The sequence below is a fragment of the Temnothorax nylanderi genome, unplaced genomic scaffold, assembly GCF_030848795.1.
Source record: "Temnothorax nylanderi isolate EJ_2023f unplaced genomic scaffold, tnyl_v1.0 TNYL_tig0666_pilon, whole genome shotgun sequence".
NCBI lineage: Eukaryota > Metazoa > Arthropoda > Insecta > Hymenoptera > Formicidae > Temnothorax > Temnothorax nylanderi.
Window position 1 is genome coordinate 35967 of NW_027249728.1, and position 18218 is coordinate 54184.

The window sequence follows — 18218 nt, forward strand, 5'->3', positions numbered from 1 at the left end:
ATATACTTACGGCTTTTCCATTTTATTATACTTTAAAAGTTTATTATGCAAATTTTTGTAATTCTGTGTACCTTTCTAACAAAAAAAATAATGATAATTATGTGTCCATTTTTGTGTAACATTTTATATATTGCAGGATAATGAATTTTCAAAGATTATAATTGTATCAAGCATAACTAAGCTGTAGATATAATTTAAGTGTAAATAAAACAATTTCATTATTTAAATTTGTGCAGTGTTTATTTATATACAGCTTTGTATATAAAAAATATCAAATAATAATTATATGAAATTAATTTATAAATAATTTATAAATTATGATTTTATATAATATCTATAATAATATGTAATAATTTAAACAATATAAATATAAAATTTTAAAAAATATACATTAAAATTTATGGCACTAAAATTATTTTTAATTAAAAGGAAGTGGAATTATATTAGGTATTTGTAAAGGGATGGGATGGTCAAGGCAGTTGTGTAGGCGTATTTTAGTATAAGAAATAGGATTTAATACAAGATGTGTGTTACATGTCACGTGCATAATAGCTGAAATGTCAAATTTTGTCACGTCTTTTCCGACGATCAAAAGGAGAGGGTAAGCAGAGAAGCATGGAAGGTCTCTCGAGCGGATCCCTCGCATCCGAAATTTACACACGAATCAATAGTTGGGCGCCAGACACGTAAACTCATTATACTTTTTTCTCTATGAATCGCTGATTCGTTATTTAAGAAATTCAAAATAATTAACTTTAAAACTTTACGTGATGGAGCAATTTAAACAGCGGGGACTGTTTTTTGTGATTAAAAATCTATAAAAAACACTCATTCTGATTAAAGTTACTTGACAAACATTTTTTCTTGTTGGCCTGTGTAATTAATCTATTTAGCAAAAAAAGTGCAACATGAAATAAAAGAGAGATCTAGTTAATTCTTATGCTTCTAGGCTAGTATTTATAGTCGGTTCTTATATTTAAGATCGTCTTAAGTTCAATCTTAAGATGTCATGAACCAATCACAGAGCCGTATTAGCATCTTAAGACATTACTTGAGACGGTCTTGAAATAAGAACCGACTATGAATACATGGCCTATGAATCGCGCGCCCGTGTTGATCATTATCGAGCAGTCGGTAAGTCAGTCTACTACTGTGACTTAGCGAATTAAAGCACCTTACTGTCGCTGTATACTTCACAAAAGCTCCGCTTCTTGTTAGTTAGTGTGGTACCGGCCGCGAAGACACTCGAAAGACATATTTCAAACAACGAGGAGGAAACTTTTAACGAAACATGTCTTTCAAGGATCTGAAAATGAAATGCGTCAAGAATGAGCTGGCGGCTGATTTATCAAAATGGTATCCGTCTTACAAACGCGGTTTCATTAAAATATGTGAGAAAAAATGGTTTTTGCCATATAAATATGTCGAGGAAGGCGACAACATATATAATTTCGAAATTCGTCCGGATGATACATGGGTCGTTACATATCCTAGATCAGGTAAATCGTTTTCAAAGTTTATAGATCTTGAAACTTGTATATTATACTTGGAAGTAGGTATAATGAATTTAAAAGAGCGATTCTAAAGCACAAACTGTAATAAAACATTTTTATACGTAATATATTTTATTATCGAAGTATACGATGGAATATAGAACTGTTTTCTTATCAAACGATGTGTACATGACCTTGTTTTCTTTGTAGAAGAAAGAACCTGAACGTATACACAATAATATAAATACCTAATACAACGTACAAAATATAAAATCATAAAGCTCATAATAATAAAAATGTTATGTGTAATAATAATTGAAATAATCTTTTTTATATTATCTGAAACATCATATACAGCTTTACAAATTGTCCGTTATAACACCAAATATCGCTTGCTGTATGATAAATTGTGCACAACATTAAATTGTACCTTTAATCGAAACTTTTCCAAGACTGCTTTCCAAAACCACACTCTTAGGGCAAAGAGCGTGCCCGCTGTCCTTGTTCAACTTTCTGTAAGTAACAAAGATAGAACGACGCTCGAGCGTTAAGAGCGTGGTTCTGGAACGCAGCCCAAAACTATCATCCCACATATAACATCATTTTATTCCACATAATCTCCTTCCTTTTACCATACATTCCACGTAATTTTACTTCAAAAGTAAATAAATTCTAGAATATTGTTCTAACTCTTCTTTTAGTTTAGAAGCAAGTTTAGGAGCAAAGGACCACGCACTAATTATATGAAAAAAGTGGCCGCGGTTAAAATCGACCAAAACTATGGAAAAGAGTAGTTTGTGTGATGCCGATCAAAAGTTCAAATGGGCACAACCCTCAAAATATGCTAGTTTTTAAGCTACGAGCCTATAAAGGTAATATTGGTGGTATAAAACGTACACATATTATACATAGTATACCCACTCTTAGCGTTACCTAAGATCAACCAGCGTGGAGGTGGTGAGTGTCTGATCTCCTTTTTTGTTCTTACTTTTTTGTTTTTGTTTTTTATTTTTTAAATATGTTTGTTTTTTTATATTTTATATTTTTTGTTTTTTTTTCTTTTTATTTCATAGTGTTTTTCAACTCCTTGATTTGAGACAATAGAAAAACACTATGAGATAAAAAGAAAAAAAAAACAAAAAATATAAAATATAAAAAAAAACAACAAATATTAAAAAAATAAAAAACAAAAAACAAAAAAACAAGAACAAAAAAAGGAGATCAGACACTCACCACCTCCACGCTGGTTAATCTTGGGTAACGCTAAGAGTGGGTATACTATGTATAATATGTGTACGTTTAATACCACCAATATTACCTTATGGGCTCGTAGTTTAAAAACTAGCATATTTTGAGGGTTGTGCCCATTTGAACTTTTGATCGGCATCACACAAACTACACTTTTCCATAGTTTTGGTCGATTTTAACCACGGCCACTTTTTTCATATAATTAGTGCGTGGTCCTTTAGAAGCAAGTTTTGAAAAATCTTCTTAAGCAAGAAGATATAACATTGAAAGAATTTAAATGGAAATTTATCATAAAAAGGATATTTTATTTAACAATAAATTTATTTTCGCCAATTCCTTTTACCTCAAATTATTTAAAAATGTAATGTTTTAAATAACATTGTAACTTCGAAAATTGCATAAAGCAGTCGATATTTTAAAAAGTCTCTTTGTTAATGAAACCTGAGTCAATGTTATCCAAACACAAAAATTAAAAAAAAAATTGTGAATAATGAAATTCTTAAAAGTGATCCAGATCCAGGTGGTTAGGTGTGGAATAAGAAATTTTTCAATTTTTTGCTATTGTCAAATATTAATTGAATTTACGTGCTGTGTTGACTAGGTACGACGATGACTCAGGAAATTGTATGGTTGGTGGCGAATGACATGAATTTCGATGAGGCACATCGAAGATATTTAGTAGAGAGATTTCCCTTTGTAGAGTACAGTATAATATACATACACATATATGCATATATAATATATACATATAAGTATATCTTTTTTTTCACAACGACTGCAGAAGTAAAGAAAAATTATTATTTTTTAGGATGGGAGCTTTGTTCGACGACTATATCGCGAAAGACGTTACTGGTAGGATTAATACGGAGAAAAATAGCGTCGAATTAGTGAAAAATCAGCCCTCGCCGCGTTTCATTAAGAGCCACATGCCTCTCGAACTGTTGCCGACAGTCGTAAATAGTACTTGCAAGGTGTGTTTGCAATTGAATATTTCATTAGTTGAATGCATATTTATAATATATAAACGGTATATATTTTTAAAAGGAGAAAAGATATAATAAACGTTGAGAAGAAAATTAAAAGGCGTAAACAATGCCCCTTCGAGATTTTCATTTTAAATTCGTCGAAGCATTTGTCATTTATGTATAGTTGAGTTAATTGTTCTTTATCTCATTTCATACGTCGAAGGGTCGAAGGGATACATTAGAATATGAAAACTTCCAGTCAACCGGTGATCATTTTTGTTCTTAGATTATCTACGTTGCAAGAAATCCAAGAGACGTAGTTGTCTCGTGGTATAAATTCCAGAAATCTTTGAAACAGTATGAGGGATCTTTCGAACAGTTCTGTAATAATTTCATGAATAACCACAGTAAGCTTTACGAAATGTTGATTAGTCTTTTCAGTTTAATTTATTTTATCTCAGTTATTATTTTGAAAGCCTATAATCTCCGACAATTTCAGCGCTATGGAGTCCTTATTGGGAACACGTGAAGGAAGCGTGGATGATAAGACACAGAGCAAATATGATGTTTCTCTTCTACGAAGATCTGATAGAGGTGAGATAAAAGGAAATTCTACTTTAGTGCGTTGTTTCATATAAAAGATAAAGAAGTTTTTTTTAATTATTACATGTGTTAATTTGTTCTCTAAAACAATAGGAGGAATTAAATATTTTTAATTTTTAATAATTTTTGAGATTTTAAGTATTAGAAATATGAGTAAAATTCTATTTAAAATACATAAGTAAAATTAAACTTAAATCTTCTATATAATACTTGATCATATTATTTGGATTTAACAATAAAAATACAGCAGATAATTAAAAATACTACATACATCTAATTTAAAGATATTACTGTTCTATACGTAACGTTTTTATCTATTTTGCACAGGATTTATCTGGAAACATAAAAAAAATTGCTGCATTCTTTGATAAGCATTACAATGACGAGCAGATCGTCAAGTTAGTGGATCATATAAGAATAGAGAATTTCCGCAAGAATCCGATGGTAAATCAACCGACTTCTGACATCGTGATGCCACCAGAAATGTTTATCCGGCAAGGAACGACGGGTGGTTGGAAAAAAGTGTTTACACCGGAGATCGAGGAGAGATTTAGCAAATGGATCAAGGATAATTTAAAAGATACGAATTTGGCTTTTCCAAGTTAAATTCATTGCGATAGAAGCAATTGTTGTTGCAGTTTAAAATTTTTTTTCAAGTGTGTTTTAAATAGACAAGACTAGTATTAAAAGTTTTTCAACAAAAGAATTGTAAAGCTCACTTTACATCTTTAAACATGCACGCACACAATTCGCACAAAATATAAGCTATATTATATTATAATATCATATATTTATAATTATAGCGTAAAGATTATATATAATTTATAACAATAAGTTTTTCTTGCTTTTATTCACATTGCTTGAATATTTTGCCCGTCTATACGCAGACCGTGGTCGATCTCTCGCTGAACGGAGTAGAGGAAGAACTCACATCATAAGTACCTCTCGACATGGAACATTAATATTTCAAAATTAAAAAATTTGTGCAGCTCATAAAAAAATTAAATAAGCCCTAAACTAATACATATTGTGTGATTTGTCTCGACAAAACCAATAACTTTTTTTAAGAGAAACGAATCGGTGGAATGTGAAATTTGTCAGGAATCGCTTGATTTGTCTCTTCAAACAAAAAGAACAAGAGGACAATGAATTCATTGTAGGATAATGAATTTTCAAGAATTATAACTGCTTCCCGCGAATACCGCTAACAATAAGATGTTTAGTTTATATTTTTTAAATATCATTAATACCTACTTATTAATTTGTATGGAGCTTATTAAAATTTCTGCCATGAGAATAACTGCGAACAGAAAAGTTAATAGATAAATTAGTTTTATAAGTTTCGTTATTTTGTAAACCACCGTGATCTGCGTTTTAAAACGGAATCTTTCCGATTATTATATTTAATTTATTATTATTTAATATGATTAATATATGATATAATTTAACTAGATAGATGTTAGGTGCTTTTCGCAATTGTTTAATACTATTTTTGATTATATGTATTCTGTACAAATTGATAACCAATATAGTTCAATATTTTATTTATGAGCTTTATGGGGTTTATGGAATCGCAAGAGGCTATCACATTATCACCACATTGAGTAAACGATAACGATAAGTTCAATAATTTTATCAAAAAAAGATCTGTATATTGAATGTGGTACGCCGACTAGTATTTATAATTACTTATAATTATTTATAATTATTTATAATTATTTATAATTATAAATAATTATTTATAATTATTTTCATAATTAAAATCTAAATATGTAATTTTATTAATTATTACATTTTAAATATTCTCCGATGAGCAGGCTTTAACGCCCATTTTTTATTTTGTTTTATAATCTCGATACAACTCACTTATTCTAGAGATTTTAATTGTTACACTGACAATGAGTAATTATTAATTAGAGCAATTAAATAATCGACGTTATAATCAGTTGTTAAAGCAGATTTTGCGCACCATTTATTCTTTTATTGAAACAATATGGACAGATAATTACTGATAATTACTTTCTAAATTATGTTATAATGCGAATACATCTCACATCGCGATTTCAAAATCTCATCGACTTACATGTAATTTGCTTACAATTTTGAGAGACATTAAATTGTGTATTCATCTTTTCTCTTTTTCTCTCCAACGTGAAAAGAAATTCTCAAATGGGAATACAAAGATACGTAACACTTCAATTTATTTAAAAGTGCTTGAGGTAATACATACGTAATTGGCGCAATTTAAAAATATTTCATGCATTTTTCAAAAAATACATATCACTTGGGTTGAGTTAGAAAACGCAACTATGTAACACAATAATTTTATTAAGAAGAATTAAAAATGCTACCCCTTGAATTAGATTTACGACATACATTGCGCGTGTACTTGGCACCTTTCTTACTTTTTTTGAAAAAGGTATTATAATTTACGGTGCAATATTGGCACTGCAGTTTTCAATAGTGATCCTTACGTATAGTGTTGCTAATATCTCTCTAATTTGCGATATCAAATACCATCACTACAAACTTTAATTTCTTGCTTTAAGTAAAAACTATTAATTAATTTAGAAATGTTTGTTGATTAAATAATTATTAATGAGTGTTTATATAAAATGTCAATTTTATTAAATACTCTAACTAATGTCTCAGTTTTATTAAATATATATTTAATCTAAATATTTTTGCTTCTTCGTTCTGCATTACATTCTGGTGTATTAGATCTTTTCCTTTATACTATTAACTTTTTAATCAACATGAAATATATTTTAATTTACAAATAAGGTCCTTATTCGATATAAAGTATCTGGGTTTTAGATTATCACAAAATGAAATTATAATACAGTATAAACTCGAAATTCTCAATTATTTTAATTAACAATTTAACAAAAGTAGATATAATGGTAATTATATATAGTTTGATTTTAAAGAAAACATTGTTGACCTCGACAACTTTGAAAAGTAATATTGATGGAACGTAACTATGTTCGTTATGCTCGTTCCTTAAAATCATGTTTTAAATACCGTGCTATATTTTCAAAGCGAGACACATAGGTGTATTTTATTTTTAATAACTTTCCTTATATATTAAATCTATGTTGGGAATAAGTGTAATTCTACGTAGCAATTAATTTTGGTAAATGTATATCTCATTACAACAAGTTCTTAATGTTAGAAATATCACGATTCTACTACCTTGGAAGATTGAGAACTGAAACTAAACGACATTTGAATTTATATAATAGTAGCATAGCGTAACAATAGGTAAGGTCATAAGGAAATTACATACACAGAATTATAAAGATTTATGTATAAAAAATTAGAGTAAAATAGACTCATAAAGTAATCAAAAATGAGTACTCAACGAATAACTAGATATAATAGATGTACGTACCTACCAATGTCAAAATTACTGTATTAATGAAAGACAGCTCTCGATGACGTATATAGTAAAACTTCAGCAATTATATGAGATCAACTGAAATAGTTGGAAACAAGGCATTTTGACATTAAACGTATGATACAAATTGATGAAGATGACGAGGGTCTCTATAGTCTCTACAAGAAGATCGACAAAATAACGTATGTGATATGACTTTATTTCTTGAAATTGTTTTTTAGAACTAATTAAAAAATTTATGTGCCACTGTATTACAATCCATTAATTCCACTCAAAATTTTAAAAATAATTCAGCATTCTGATTCTCAATTTCCATTAGAGAGAAGCATCTGTTTATTCTTACATTACTGATAAAGTAATGACGTCAATATAATCCACTATTCCGAGTTTCGATCATGTGCCTGAAATAAATCGTTTTGATGTTTACCAGAAATAAACAATAATAAATTATTATATTATTGCAATGTAACGAGATACAATTATACAATAATTGCTCACCAAGTTACTACTACTGTCTGGGTTATCAGGATGACAAATGTCTATGTGTCTCTTTAAATAATAGTACACATTTGCCGTTGGTACAGTTAAAAGTTTAGAGCAAAGTGAGCACTTTATGGTCTTGAATTCCATAAAATGTTTCCAGACAGACGACTCCGAACATCCTGATTGTTCCATTTTCTCGAGATCACAGACTAAAAAATTTATTTTTGTAATATAGAAATAGTGTCTCGCGCCAAGTATAATGCACGCGCAGAGCGAGACCGCCCCGCGTGTATCTTTATAGCCGACGAGTTGCGAGTATACCCGAGATTTTGATATCTTCAACGAGAGACAAATCATTAATTATTATTGCTTTTAATGACTTACTTTGTATATTACACTTGTGTACTGATTCTGTTTAATTAATTATGCGTCGTCACTACAAATGCCGTTAATTTGAAAGATAGATGTTAATATCTCGAACGATAATAAACGACTGGTTACAATGTCAATCTCTGGGGGTCGGTGGTCCGGTCGGTTGTGTTAGGTTAGGTTAGGTCGATTTAACCGATATTCGAATCTATCGAAGTATATTGTTGTCTTTTTTTCGCGACGCTGATTGGTTCTCTTATTGCAATTTAATCGATACTCGAATCTATCGAAGTTTATTGTTGTCGCTTTTCAGCGATGCTGATTGATTCTCTTAATTGCGCTTACTTTGTGAGCGGCTGGCGGAAAAGGGGCAACAATTAATTCGACTATCGATTTAACACGGTCTTTTTAAGAAAAAAATAGATGGATAGCATCAGGGAGTCGATTATGGCCGGTATTCATAGTTGGTTCTTATATTTAAGACCATTTTAAGTACAATCTTAAGATGTCATGAACCAATCACAGGGCCGTATTAACATCTTAAGACATTACTTAAGACGGTCTTAAAATAAGAACCGACTATAAGTACCGGTCTACGTTACAGCCTCGGCCAAAATTATTAGGTACTTTCGTAATCATTATTCTGTACTGAATCTAATACTAGAAAAGACTTTTATTGATTAAAAGTTTTTTACTACGGTGTTTATTATTATAAACGCGTTTATATGTTTATTTTTTATTTCTTTTAAAAATAAATGTTATTTTGAAAAAAAAAAACTTTATTTTAATGGATGCCTAATAATTTTGGCCAAGGCTTGAAACGAGATGAAAATTATAAAAGTAAGGGAATTCACTAGTGTATCTAAGATTTTATTGGTCCTCTAGTAAATCTGCCTCTAGTAAATCTGTTTACTTTTGTAATTTTGACCTCGTTTCAAGACACACAACCGACCGGACCGATCCCCAGAGATTGACATTCTAACCATTCGTTTATTATCGTTCGAGACATTAACATATCTATCTTTCAAATTAACGGCATTTGTAAGTGACGACGCATAATTAATTGAACAGAATCAGTTCACAAGTGTAATATACAAAGTAACTCATTAAAAGCAATAATGTTTCTATATTACAAAAGTAAATTTTCTAGTCTGTGATCTCGAGAAAATGGAACAATCTGAAGGTTCGGAGTCGTCTATCTGGAAATATTTTGAGGAATTTAGGACCCTACAGTGCAAACTTTGCACGCAAATTTTAACTGTACCAGCGGCAGATACGCACCTTTGGTTAGAGAGACACATCGAACATATTCACCCAGAAATAGAATTACCTGACAAACCGCATTAGACCATATATTTGATTAATTGAATTTCGTCGTTAATTGACTATAACTTGGTGAGCAATTATTTTATAATTATATCTCGTTACATTGCAATAATATGACAATTTATTACTGTATGTTGCTGGTGAACATCAAAATAATTTATTTCAGGCATATAAAACTCGGAATTGTGGATTATATTGACGTCATTATTTTATCAGTAATGTAAGAATAAATGGATGCTTCTCTCTAATGGAAATTGAGAATCAAGATGCTGAATCATTTTCAAAACTTGAGTGGAATTAATGGATTGTAATATAGTAGCACATAAATTTTTTAATTAGTGCTAAGAAACAATTTCAAGAAATAAAATCATATCACATACATTATTTTGTCGTATACATCCCAAATTGCGTTCCTATTTATATAATTATAATTAAATATAATCATCATATCTAAAAAAGCCATGTAAAGTCTATACTCGAATCTATCGAAGTTTGTTGCTGTCGCTTTTCCGCGATGCCGATTAAATCTCTCGCTGCGCTTACTTCATGAGCATTTTAGGCCAGTCATATTAGACATCGAACCTTCCAATTAATCTTCACAGGTTGCAACCACCATGAATCGCTTTGATTTAAGGTGCTGTAAGTGAGATTTATCTTGCTTCGCAATGCGCATGCGCATTACAAAGTTATTAACAATATTATCAACAAAAAACGCGATTTTTTTTATTTTTTCTCAAATATCTCGAAAACTAAGCAAGATAGGGTAACTAACTATACATACCTTTTTTGTAGAGCGTAAAATTATCTACAATAATGATCTGAACAACATTTATCGTCAAGTCAGTCGTTTAGCTTGCACGCGCCGTCAAAGTCCGAGACTCGGATCCCAAAAACCCTCGATTTTATCGTTTTTTTTATGTTGCGCCGGTGATTTTTTTCCGTCATTTAAAATGGAATTAAAAATCCCCAAAAAATCACACATCATCTGAGAACTACAAAGAATACTTTTCATGGTGTAAATGATTTTTTAGACCCTTTTTCTTTAGTTTGTAGCTGTATAAGCAAAAAATTTTGATTTTTTGGAATAGTCTTAGTTTTTCGCTGTTTTCAGGCCTTAGAATTTATTTGAGACGATTTTTATCATATGCATCTTGTTGTGGACGAAATTTGCAACAAAAAGGACCCTTGTATTTTTTTCGTACGACGAACGCTGATTTTTTTATTGACGCGCAAAGTTATCTAATATTGCGCACAGGTCGGATAACGCTTGTTTTACACTAAAATAATTATTTTTTATTAAAATTTACGTAATTTTTCGCATTATTATTGAACCATATTTCAAAGCCGTTTTCAACACATTCTCTCATTTTTACTTATTTATTAACAAATTGTTTATTTAAAAATTATTATAAACAATTAGAAAAACATGTTATATTCGTTGTACTCATCGTCTCATTTCAACTCGAAAAATGTTTTTAAAAAATTTATTCATATTTAAAACATTTATTCAAACATACAGTGCATCTTTTGACTATTTATAAATGTTGTAAATAATATAAATAAATTTTTTAAAAACATTTTTCGAGTTGATATGAGACGACGAGTACAACGAATATAACATGTTTTTTTAATTATTTATAATAATTTTTAAATAAACATATTTGTTAATAAATAAGTAAAAATGAGAGAATGTGTTGAAAACGGCTTTGAAATATGATTCAATAATAATGCGAAAAATTACGTAAATTTTAATAAAAAATAATTATTTTAGTGTACAACAAGCGTTATCCGACCTGTGCGCAATATTAGATAACTTTGCGCGTCAATAAAAAAATCAGCGTTCGTCGTACGAAAAAAATACAAGGGTCCTTTTTTGTTGCAAATTTCGTCCACAACAAGATGCATATGATAAAAATCATCTCAAATAAATTCTAAGGCCTGAAAACAGCGAAAAACTAAGACTATTCCAAAAAATCAAAATTTTTTGCTTACATAGCTACAAACTAAAAAAAAAGGGTCTAAAAAATCATTTATACCATGAAAAGTATTCTTTGTAGTTCTCAGATGATGTGTGATTTTTTGGGGATTTTTAATTCCATTTTAAATGACGGAAAAAAAATCACCGGCGCAACATAAAAAAAACGATAAAATCGAGGGTTTTTGGGATCCGAGTCTCGGACTTTGACGGCGCGTGCAAGCTAAACGACTGACTTGACGATAAATGTTGTTCAGATCATTATTGTAGATAATTTTACGCTCTACAAAAAAGGTATGTATAGTTAGTTACCCTATCTTGCTTAGTTTTCGAGATATTTGAGAAAAAATAAAAAAAATCGCGTTTTTTGTTGATAATATTGTTAATAACTTTGTAATGCGCATGCGCATTGCGAAGCAAAATAAATCTCACTTACAGCACCTTAAATCAAAGCGATTCATGGTGGTTACAACTTGTGAAGATTAATTGGAAGGTAACCCCCCTAAATTAGTCTAATATGACTGGCCTATTTGTCATCGTATATTTTCACAGTTGTGTGTATCAAAGAGTTAATAGTGTAATAGTAATAGCATAATGTTAAAGCTAAATAGCGCGCACGAAGCGCGTGTCTGTGGTGTCTAATATTATATAAATAATAACGACTTGTGTTTCTAATTATCGTTTGTTTTTTGTTGGCACATTGTTGATGACCTCATTTCAATTCGAAACGTTTGACACTACATTATTGACATTTATTCAGACGACAATTTATATTTAGCAATTTATATTTAGCAATAACAACTAGTTTAGATTACTGACCAAATTTGCTGTTTTCGTTTTAAACTCTAAATAACTTAATTGTTATATTTATCCTTCTTTAATATTTAAAGATTTACATATTTACTATTTGGCTTTTAATTTTGACAATAAATATGTAATGATAAATAGAAATATTAAATAGTGATTGAGGCGTATAGGTGTAACTGAACGTAGCACTATTTCCTCTAAATAATTAAGAAATAACAATTTCCTTACAAAATTGAGATGCAGGTTATAAAAGATATACGGGAGATTTATGTGAGAGATGTATCGTACTATGCAGAAGATTATGCAGATGCATCTATTCGTAATATGAACAGACGTTATATGCGTGTTAGAAATCTGAAAGATAGATAATAGTGAACAATAAAATCCCCGCCGGGGAATATATCGCAGCAAATCTTGTTGTTACGGACTATTTTAAAATTCGTGTCTGTGAAGTTGGCATATCATTTTCCAGCAGATCAAAAATAAAAGTGAGTTCTTGTCGCATGCAGTCGAGTTCTATAGTTCCTGATACTTTTTAGTAATAGTTCTCGTGATTTTGCCAAAAAATATCCATTAAAAAAATTATCTGTTATATATATATAGTTTTCCATAGCATATAGAGTAATATGCTGTGCAAAATCTCGGAGTTCCAGTTTATGTAAAATATTTTTTGAATAATTTTGAGCATACTGAAGCATTTTCTAAAAAATTTGTGACATTAGCACTGTGTGCTGGATCTGTTTCAAAAGTCTAGAAAAAAAGAGAAACAAATCCTATCGGATGCCATCTATCGAATGATCCGACATTTGTATAATCTTTTAATTTAAAAATGACCTATTTGAAACGTATTATAAATGTTTTTAAATTGACGTTGTTATTACGTTAAAATATTCACGTATCTTAAACGTTAGTTATTGGATACGTCTAGCGTCTAGGACCGGTAATCACCACTTGTCAACGTGACAATCACGTGATTTTGCTGCCTCGATATGTAAACAACCTGCGCGATTATCCGTAAAGCGGAAAAGATCCTGTGTATGCATATCATCGCAAAAGCTTCGCTTCTTGTTAGTTAGTGTGGTGCCGGCCGCGAAGACACTCGAGCGAAATTTCAAACAATCAACGAGAAGGAGGCTGTTAACGAAATATGCGTTTCGCGGATCTAAAAATAGAGTGGTTCGAAGCTGAGCTGGCGGCGAAATTATTAAAGTGGTATCCATTTCACAAACGCGGCTTCGTTAAAATCGGCTTCCGCGATAAGAAGAAGAATAAATGGGTCATGCCATATAAATATGTCGAAAAGGGCGACAGCATATTTTATTTCGAAACTCGTCCGGATGATACATGGATTATTAGCTTTCCTGGATCAGGTAAATTGTTTTCAAAGTTCAGATTTTGAAGTTGATTATTTGGAAGTATAATAGATATGAATTTAAAAGAGCGATTCTCTAGAGTACAAACTCTAATAAAACATTTTTATAAGTAATATATTTTATTGTCGAAAACTACGTTGAAATGTAGAAGTCAGAGAATTGTTTTCTTATCAAACGAGATGTGTGCATGACTTTGCTCTTTTGTAGAAAAAAAAAAAAACGGAAAGTATATACACTGTAATATAAATAAGTGCATAAAAATAGGAAATTATAAAAAAATATTATATGCAGCAATAAAATAAAAATAATCTATTTTATATTATCTAAAAACGTTATATAAAACTTTGTAAGTTGTATGTTATTACATTAATGTTGCTTAATGTATGAGAAATCGTGCGCGATATTAAATTGTATGTTTGACCGAAACTTTTCCAAAGCTGTTATACATTCCATATAATATTATTTTAAAAGTAATAAATTCTAAAATATTATCGCACCTTCTTTTAGTTTAGAAGTTCTTGAGCAAGAAGTATCATCCTAACGTTAAGAAAACTCAAATGGCAGCTGAAATTTACCAGAAAAGTGATACTTTATACTTTATACAATAAATTTAGTCTTTTACTTTATATAATTGTTTTGTAAGTTCTTTTTATCTTAAATTATTTTAAAATATAATAGTTGAAATGACATTGTAATTTCAAAAATTGCATAAAACGGTCGATATTTTAAAAAGTGTTATTGTTATTGAAACTTAAGTCAATGTTATTCAAACATAAAAATTTTGAAAAGAATAAAAGAAATTACGAATAATAAAATTGTTGAAAATGATCTAGGCGCTTAAGTGTAAATGAGAATTCTGAAATTTCGTGCTTTTGTCAGAAATGTTAATTGACTTTACGTGCTGTATTGATATAGATTCGACGATGACACAGGAACTTGTACGGTTGGTGGCGAATGACATGAATTTCGACGAGGCACATCGAATACATTCAGTAGAGAAATTTCTCTTTTACGAGTACAGTATAATATATATTTAGTTTTTTTACGCAAAAACTGCAGAAATAAATTTACATTTTCTATTCTTACGACGGTATGGAAAAATACTTCTTACGTAAATACCGATAAAGTTCTTAATAGAAACGAAATTTAGGTTCCAAGTATTTATTTCGTCGTATACTTTTAATTAGAATGCATAAGGAATTTCGTCCGATCAGATTTGATTTCGGATTTAATGAAAAAATATAGGAAATCTGAATTCTGCATGTATTTTTCTCTTACATAAAAAAATAAAATTGTTATACTTTATGAATTTTCTTTTCTTAGATTTTACTATATCGGAAGAATTCTTTTCTTTTTAGGATAGAATCAATACTGAACGACCATATCGCAGCGAAAGACGTTCCTGATAGGATTAATACGGAGAAATATAGCGTCGAATTCATGGATAGTCTGCCTTCACCTCGTTTCTTTAAGAGTCACATGCCTCTCGAACTGTTGCCGACAGTCGTAAATAGTACTTGCAAGGTGTGCAATTGAAAATTTCATTAGTTGAATGCATATTTATAATATGTAATATACTATACGGTATTGAAAGGAGAAAAGAGATATAATAAACGCTGAGAAGAAAATTGAAAGTCATAAACAAATGTCCCTTTGAGATTTTCAGTTTAAATTCATCGAAGCATTTGTCATTTATGTATAGTTGAGTTAATTGTTCTTTATCTCATTTCATACGTCGAAGGGTCAAAGGGATACATTAGAATACGAAAACTTGCAGTCAACCGTTGATCATTTTTGTTCTTAGATTATCTACGTTGCAAGAAATCCAAGAGACGTGGTTGTCTCGTGGTATAAATTCCAGAAATCTTTGAAACAGTATGAGGGATCTTTCGAACAGTTCTGTTATAATTTCATGAATAACCGCAGTAAGCTTTACGAAATGTTGATTAGTTTTTTCAGCTTAATTTATTTTATCTCAGTTATCATTCTGAAAGCTTATAATCTCCGACAATTTTAGCGCTATGGAGTCCTTATTGGGAACACGTGAAGGAAGCTTGGATGATGAGACACAGAGCAAATATGATGTTTCTCTTCTACGAAGATCTGATAAAGGTGAGATAGAAGGAAATTCTACTTTATTGCACATAGTTTTGTGTATAAAAGATAAAATTTTTTTTTTTTAAATAAGACATGTGTCAATTTGTTCTCTAAGGAGATATAGGAGGAAATAAATATTTTCAATTTTCTATAATTTTTTGGATTTTAAGTATTATTAATCTGAGTAAAATTTTATTAATTAAACTTAAATCTTCTAAATAATATTTGATCATATAATTTGGATTTAATAATAAAACAGTAGATAATTAAGGATACTACATACATCTAATTTAAAGATATTACTGTTCTATACTTATATAACGTTTTTATTTATTTTGCATAGGATTTATCTGGAAACATAAAAAAAATCGCTGCATTCTTCGGTAAGAATTACACTGACGAGCAGATCGTCAAGTTAGTGGAACATAGAATAGAATATTTCCGCAGAAATCCAATGGTAAATCAGTCGAGTTCTGACATCGTGATGCCACCAGAAATGTTTATCCGGCAAGAGACGACGGATAATTGGAATAAAGAAGTTTTCACATCGGAGATTAAGGAGATATTTACCGATTGGATCAAGTACAATTTAAAAGATACGGACCTGACTTTTTCAAGTTAAATTTGTTGTGACAAAAACAATTGTTGCAATTTATGAATTTTCTATATCTAATCATGTTTTAAATAGACAGAGCTACTACAATAATAGCTTACATTAGAATGTAAAAATCAGTAGAAAGTACGGTTTTTATTCTGAGCTTTATGATTTGATATTTTGTACGATTGTATTTATATTATTGTATATACCTTTAGTTTTACAATATATACAGGGTGCCCCATTTTTAATGTACTATTCAAGAAATTAGTCGCATTTAAATTTTTTTAAAACGACGACATATCTACTACATGACATATTACGGAATCATATATTTTCTTTCAAACCAAACCACTTTTATCTCTGAAGCACTTTTTCTACATTAAAAATAAAAAAGTTTTTGAGGTATATTAAAACTTTGAACAAAAGACATGAAGTAATATGGCGTCACCTTATAATAAGAAGCTTTATCTCTAAACAGTGGTTATTACTATCTATAGAATAAAAATTGTATTTCTGTTGAATCTTCAAAATTTAATATTGTTCATAACTTTTTTTTTATTATCTTATACATTGCATATATTTTCGTCTATATTAAATAAATTAATTTTTCGGAATATGATGTATGAATAGTTTGTATCACTTTTGTAGATCACTCATTTCAGTCACAATATTGAAAGATATTATGTATTTCTATTCAATCGTTGTTAAAGAACTTGACGAGGTATAATATATCATGAACACAGATTCTCTATACGTATCGGATTCTTATTATTTTTCCCTGTGTATGCTTAACATTTATTTATTATAGTTAGCTGAAACTATTTTTATATTGTGAGTATAAATTAATACATACTCTGTTAACGTTGAAATGTCGAAATAATCTGTTTCAAATCAAGCGCAAGAAATATGTTTACTTTTAAATGAGATTTTATATTATTTTTATGTATTATTATTATTTCTAAAAGTCTTTGAACAATTTTTAATTTTTTATGTTATTTCTAAATATTTTTGTAACATTTCGTATGTATTAATAATTCCAACTATTAGTTACAATTTCGAATTCTTGTGATATATATGACACAACTTACTGCCATCTGATTGGTAGTAAAGTATGCATGTGCTTTATAATTTTTACACTACTGTGTCTCTTTAAATATTTTTATAACTTTGAAGCAAAATATACTGAATTTTATATAAAATTGACAATTTATATAGTACAATTATAAACCCAATTATAAACAATTTATATAGTACAATTATATACCTTAGACTAAATTCAATTTCTCTTATTAATTTTATGTGAATTTCAGGAATCAAATGGCTATAATTTATACAATATAAATATATTTTTTCAAAAAATGTATTAAAGTTGTTTTAACTACATAAGCTTAACTTTTAATAAGCTCTTTATTTCCAGTCGTTTATAACTCCAAGAACTCTTATGAGATGGCCTGATATTGATTGGTTCGAATATCCGTTTT

The 18218-nt window shown here is 29.6% G+C and overlaps 2 protein-coding genes and 1 long non-coding RNA gene across 4 annotated transcripts; 2 read left to right on the plus strand and 1 right to left on the minus strand.

The window, feature by feature from the left end:
* Positions 1–407: 407 nt before the first annotated feature.
* Positions 408–5143, plus strand: LOC139784732 (sulfotransferase 1C4-like). The gene is made up of 6 exons (XM_071723920.1): positions 408–1499; positions 3343–3442; positions 3550–3712; positions 3993–4113; positions 4206–4300; positions 4637–5143. Exons 1-6 carry the CDS (start codon positions 1292–1294, stop codon positions 4913–4915), a joined length of 966 nt encoding a protein of 321 aa, XP_071580021.1. The 5' UTR covers positions 408–1291; the 3' UTR covers positions 4916–5143.
* Positions 5144–7887: 2744 nt separating this feature from the next.
* Positions 7888–8770, minus strand: LOC139784728 (uncharacterized). The gene is made up of 3 exons (XR_011721660.1): positions 8577–8770; positions 8208–8401; positions 7888–8110 (listed from the first exon to the last, which is right to left on the minus strand). It is a non-coding gene; the product is annotated as an uncharacterized lncRNA (long non-coding RNA).
* A 4767-nt stretch (positions 8771–13537) lies between these two features.
* Positions 13538–17490, plus strand: LOC139784729 (sulfotransferase 1C4-like). Of its 2 annotated transcripts, XM_071723919.1 has the most exons (7): positions 13981–14039; positions 14550–14624; positions 14958–15057; positions 15401–15566; positions 15847–15967; positions 16060–16154; positions 16483–17490. In XM_071723919.1, exons 2-7 carry the CDS (start codon positions 14600–14602, stop codon positions 16759–16761), a joined length of 786 nt encoding a protein of 261 aa, XP_071580020.1. In that variant the 5' UTR covers positions 13981–14039; positions 14550–14599; the 3' UTR covers positions 16762–17490. The 2 variants fall into 2 exon arrangements, with proteins under 2 accessions (XP_071580019.1, XP_071580020.1); XM_071723918.1 differs by lacking the exon at positions 14550–14624 and having other exon boundaries at positions 13538–14039.
* Positions 17491–18218: the final 728 nt, after the last annotated feature.

Bases quoted from the DNA above. Each gene is read 5' to 3' on its own strand.
- LOC139784732 (XM_071723920.1), top strand. From the start codon at position 1,292: ATGTCTTTCAAGGATCTGAAAATGAAATGCGTCAAGAATGAGCTGGCG. The intron at 1,500-3,342 runs GTAAATCGTTTT...TGTGTTGACTAG, and splicing joins CGTTACATATCCTAGATCAG to GTACGACGATGACTCAGGAA. The intron at 4,114-4,205 runs GTAAGCTTTACG...CGACAATTTCAG, and splicing joins TAATTTCATGAATAACCACA to CGCTATGGAGTCCTTATTGG.
- LOC139784729 (XM_071723918.1), top strand. From the start codon at position 13,817: ATGCGTTTCGCGGATCTAAAAATAGAGTGGTTCGAAGCTGAGCTGGCG. The intron at 15,567-15,846 runs GTGTGCAATTGA...TTTTGTTCTTAG, and splicing joins TCGTAAATAGTACTTGCAAG to ATTATCTACGTTGCAAGAAA. The intron at 16,155-16,482 runs GTGAGATAGAAG...TATTTTGCATAG, and splicing joins TCTACGAAGATCTGATAAAG to GATTTATCTGGAAACATAAA.